The sequence below is a fragment of the Tachysurus vachellii genome, chromosome 16, assembly GCF_030014155.1.
Source record: "Tachysurus vachellii isolate PV-2020 chromosome 16, HZAU_Pvac_v1, whole genome shotgun sequence".
In the NCBI taxonomy this organism is placed as follows: Eukaryota; Metazoa; Chordata; class Actinopteri; order Siluriformes; family Bagridae; genus Tachysurus; species Tachysurus vachellii.
The window spans coordinates 21,513,183-21,518,182 of record NC_083475.1 but is presented as its reverse complement, the minus strand read 5'-3'; the positions used below and the strand labels follow the sequence as shown (position 1 = coordinate 21,518,182).

Here is a 5,000-nt window from a genome sequence, read left to right as displayed (position 1 = left end):
ATGGTGTGACACAATTCATGAACATGAATATTTATGAGCTTGGCTTGAACCTCTGATGATGTGCTGAAGGAAGCTGTGTGTGTGTGTGTGTGTTTGTGTGTGTGTGTGTGTGTGTGTGTGTGTGTGCTTACAATTGTGTGTTACAATAATTGTGTGTTTACAATTAACAACATTTCTCTAACACAGGTACAGTGAGCTTTGATGAGCAGATACTTGGTCAGAAAGTGTTGATTAAGATCTACAACACGTCTTTGTTTATTTCACAGCATCCTGTAAAAGTTATGTGAGTGTTAGTGATGTGAGTGTGTGTGATGTAAGTGTGAGTGATGAGAGTGTGAGTGAGTGTGAGTGAGTGATGAGTGTGAATGATGAGTGTGGGTGATATGAGTGTGAGTGATGTAAGTGTGAGTGCTGTGACTGTGAGTGTGTCTGTAAGTGTGAGTGATGTGAGTGAGTGTAAATGCTGTGAGTGTGTGTGACTGAGTGTGAGTGCTGTGAGTATGAGTGATATGAGTGAGTGTGTGTAAGTATGAGGTGTGAAGGGTGAGTTATGTGAGTGTGAATGATGTGAGTGTAAGTGTGAATGATTGTGAGTGCAAATGTGAGAGATGCGAGTGTAAGTGTGAGTGCTGTGACTGTGAGTGTGTCTGTAAGTGTGAGTGATGTGAGTGAGTGTAAATGCTGTGAGTGTGTGTGACTGAGTGTGAGTGCTGTGAGTATGAGTGATATGAGTGAGTGTGTGTAAGTATGAGGTGTGAAGGGTGAGTTATGTGAGTGTGAATGATGTGAGTGTAAGTGTGAATGATTGTGAGTGCAAATGTGAGAGATGCGAGTGTAAGTGTGAGTGATGTGAATGTAAGTGTGAATGATTGTGAGTGCAAGTGTGAGAGATGTGAGTCTAAGTGTGAGTGGTGTAAGTGTGAGTGATGTTAGTGTGAGTGATGTGAGTGTAAGTGTGAATGATTGTGAGTGCAAGTATGAGAGATGTGAGTGTAAGTGTGAGAGATGTGAGTGTAAGAGTAAGAGATGTGAGTGTAAATGTGAGTGATGTGAATGTAAGTGTGAGAGATGTGAGTGTAAGTGTGAGTGATGTGAATTTAAGTGTGAGTGATGTGAGTGTAACTGTGAGAGATGTGAGTGTAACTGTGAGAGATGTGAGTGTAAGTGTGAGTGATGTGGGTGTAAGTGTGAGAAATGTGAGTGTAAGTGTGAGAGATGTGAGTGTAAGTGTGAGAGATGAGAGTGTGAGAGATGTTAGTGTGAATGATTGTGAGTGCAAGTGTGAGAGATATGAGTGTAAGTGTGAGTGGTGAGAGTGTGAGTGATGTGAGTGTACAGTAAGTGTGAAGGATTGTGAGTGTAAGTGTGAGGGATGTGAGTGTAAATGTAAGTGATGTGAGTGTAAGTGTGAGTGATGTGAGTGTAAGTGTGAGTGATGTGAGTGTAAGTATGAATGATTGTGAGTGTGTGAATGTTTGTGAGTGCAAGTGTGAGAGATGTGAGTGTAAGTGTGAGTGATGTGAGTGTAAGTGTGAGAGATGTGAGTGTAAGTGTGAGTGATGTGAGTGTAAGTGTGAGAGATGTGAGTGTAAGTGTGAGAGATGTGAGTGTAAGTGTGAGCGATGTGAATGTAAGTGTGAGTGATGTGAGTGTAACTGTGAGAGATGTGAGTGTAAGTGTGAGTGATGTGAGTGTAAGTGTGAGAGATGAGAGTGTGAGAGATGTTAGTGTGAATGATTGTGAGTGCAAGTGTGAGAGATATGAGTGTAAGTGTGAGAGTGTGAGTGATGTGAGTGTAAGTGTGAATGGTTGTGAGTGCAAGTGTGAGAGATGTGAGTGTAAGTGTGAGGGATGTGAGTGTAAGAGTAAGAGATGTGAGTGTAAGTGTGAGTGATGTGAGTGTAAGTGTGAGAGATGTGAGTGTAAGTGTGAGTGATGTGAGTGTAAGTGTGAGAGATGTAAGTGTAAATGTAAGTGATGTGAGAGATGTGAGTGTAAGTGTGAGAGATGTGAGTGTAAATGTAAGTGATGTGAGTGTAAGTATGAGTGATGTGAGTGTAAGTGTGAGTGATGTGAGTGTAAGTGTGAGAGATGTGAGTGTAAGTGTGAGAGATGTGAGTGTAAGTGTGAGAGATGTGAGTGTAAATGTAAGTGATGTGAGTGTAAGTGTGAGTGATGTGAGTGTAAGTGTGAGTGATAAGAGTGTAAGTGTGAGTGGTGAGAGTGTGACTGTGAGAGATGTGAGTGTCATGCGTGATAAAGCTGTTTGCCTGCTTTGTGTTTCAGAGCTGCAGACGAGTCACTCCTTTGAGTTCTACACTCTGTCCGAGAAGCAGATGGACTACAGGATCCTGTACGTGGACGAGGATCAGGACCGTATGTATGTGGGCTGTAAAGATCATCTGCTCTCCATGGACATCAACAACATCACTCAGGGAACACTGAAGGTCAGACGCAGGTTCTGGAGATCAACAACTCACACTATCATCAAAAAAAAACAACATATATGAGATATGTCCTTGCAGCACAATCACACTTCACCACCACCACCACCACAATCATCATCACCACCACTATTATTATCATCATCATCATCATCATCACCACCACCACCACCACAATCATCATCACCACCACTATTATTATCATCATCATCATCATCATCACCATCACCACCACCACAATCATCATCACCACCACTATTATTATCATCATCATCATCATCACCATCACCACCACCACCACCACCATTATCATCACCACCACCACCACCACCACCACTATTATCATCATCATCATCACCACCACCACCACTATTATCATCACCACCATCACCACCATTATCATCATCATCACCACCACCACCACCACCACTATTATCATCATCACCACCACCACCATTATCATCATCATCACCACCACCACCACCACTATTATTATCATCATCACCATCACCACCACCACCACCACCACCACCACTATTATCATCATCACCACCACCACCACTATTATCATCATCACCACCACCACCATTATCATCACCATCACCACCACCACCACCATTAACAGCACCACCACCACCACTATTATCATCATCATCATCATCATCATCATCATCATCATCATCATCATCATCACCACCACTATCATCATCATCATCATCACCACCACCACCACCACCACCACCATTATCATCATCATCACCACCACCACCACCACCATTATCATCATCATCACCACCACCACCACCACCACCATTATCATCATCATCACCACCACCACCACCACCATTATCATCATCACCACCACCACCACCACCACCACCACCACAATTATCATCATCATCAGCATCACCACCAACACCATCACAATCATAATCACTACAATCATCCTCACCACCACCATCATCATAATCACCATCACCATCCCCACCATCATCACCACTACAATCAACATCACCACAATCATCATCATCAACACCACCACCATGACCATCATGTTCCTCCAAGCCGCTCTCTCTTTCTTATTCTCTTGTTATGACAACAAAGTCGACGGACTTTGACAGCGTCTGAGATTTTACAGGAAACATCGTTCTTTCTTAAAATCGTCTTTCAAAAGCTACGTTCACAAATGCAGTGATTTGATCATGGTTGCCAAAGTAACAGCATTTCGTGCAGCAATAAAATGTTCAGGATGGAGGTCTGTAGTTAAACATGTATAAAATCCATCAGTGTTTATCTGCATCATATGATAGGAGATGAAGGAGAAGCAGCGTGTGTGTGCTGTGTCACAGATCACATGACCTCTACTGTCTTCACCCCATTGGTAGTCATGTGATCATGTGATGTGGCTGATGTGGACACGCCCATTTCTAGTCACTGTCGTTGATAATGAATGTGGCATCAGAGAGACCATTTATTGTGTTATCACAATCATTCTCTCACCGCAACCATAAAGAAACTCGGTTTGTCAGAACAGATTCAAGTTTTTCTGAAAACAACTAAAAAAGAATTGTGAAAAAACAGCGTTAAGTTATGTGTTGAGTGACACAAACATGATCTGTGTTCAGCAGTGTAATCACACACACACACACACATACACACATACACACACACATACACACACATACACACATACACACACATACAAACACACACACACACACACACACACACATACACACATACACACACATACAAACACACACACACACACACACACACATACACACATACACACACATACAAACACACACAAACACACACATACACACACACAGTGTTGAGAGTGTCTTGTGTGTTTATGTCTCTATGGAGAAAATAATGCAGGTTAATGACACTGATCACAAAACATCCTCACCTGTGTGACTCACAATAAAACACACAGATTAAAAATTTTAGTGAATAATTTCTCCTGATGATTTTTTTCCCTCACAGGTTCATTGGCCTGCATCCAACACTAAGATTGAAGAATGTCAGATGGCTGGAAAAGATCCAACTGTAAGCAGGAATGTTGGTATTTTTTAATGGAGTGTGTTTGTGTGTGTGTGTGTATGTGTGTGTGTTTGTGTGTGTACAGTTTAGGGTCACGCTCTCTCTCCATCGTTCATTTGGATTGTTTATAATTTGTAGAGTGAAGCGGCGTGTAGGAGTCGAGTAATGCTCTCATCCACTCAGAGAAAAGAAAAATACTGCAATTACATACAAACACACACACTCACAGGCGCGCGCACACACACACACACACACACACACACACACACACACACACACACACACACACACACACACACACACACACACACACACACACACACTAATGGCTTTCTAAGGTATTTTAATGATCATCTCTACAGCTTTCAAATAAAACATTACTGCTCACATCACGTAAATATTTAAAGAACAAAACTGCAAAAACTACTACTACTAATAATAATAAATAATAATAACAATAAATAATAATAATAATAATAATAATACTAATAATAATAATAATAATAA

At 41.5% G+C, this 5,000-nt stretch overlaps 1 protein-coding gene across 1 annotated transcript in view; it reads left to right on the top strand.

Annotated features, from left to right (window-relative positions):
- The window catches only part of sema3c (sema domain, immunoglobulin domain (Ig), short basic domain, secreted, (semaphorin) 3C), a 51,813-nt gene that overhangs the window by 26,489 nt on the left and 20,324 nt on the right, over window positions 1–5,000 (top strand). The window contains exons 3-4 of the mRNA XM_060889007.1: window positions 2,287–2,447; window positions 4,437–4,499. Of these exons, the coding sequence (XP_060744990.1) occupies window positions 2,287–2,447; window positions 4,437–4,499 (224 nt within the window). The remainder of the gene's footprint in view (window positions 1–2,286; window positions 2,448–4,436; window positions 4,500–5,000) is intronic.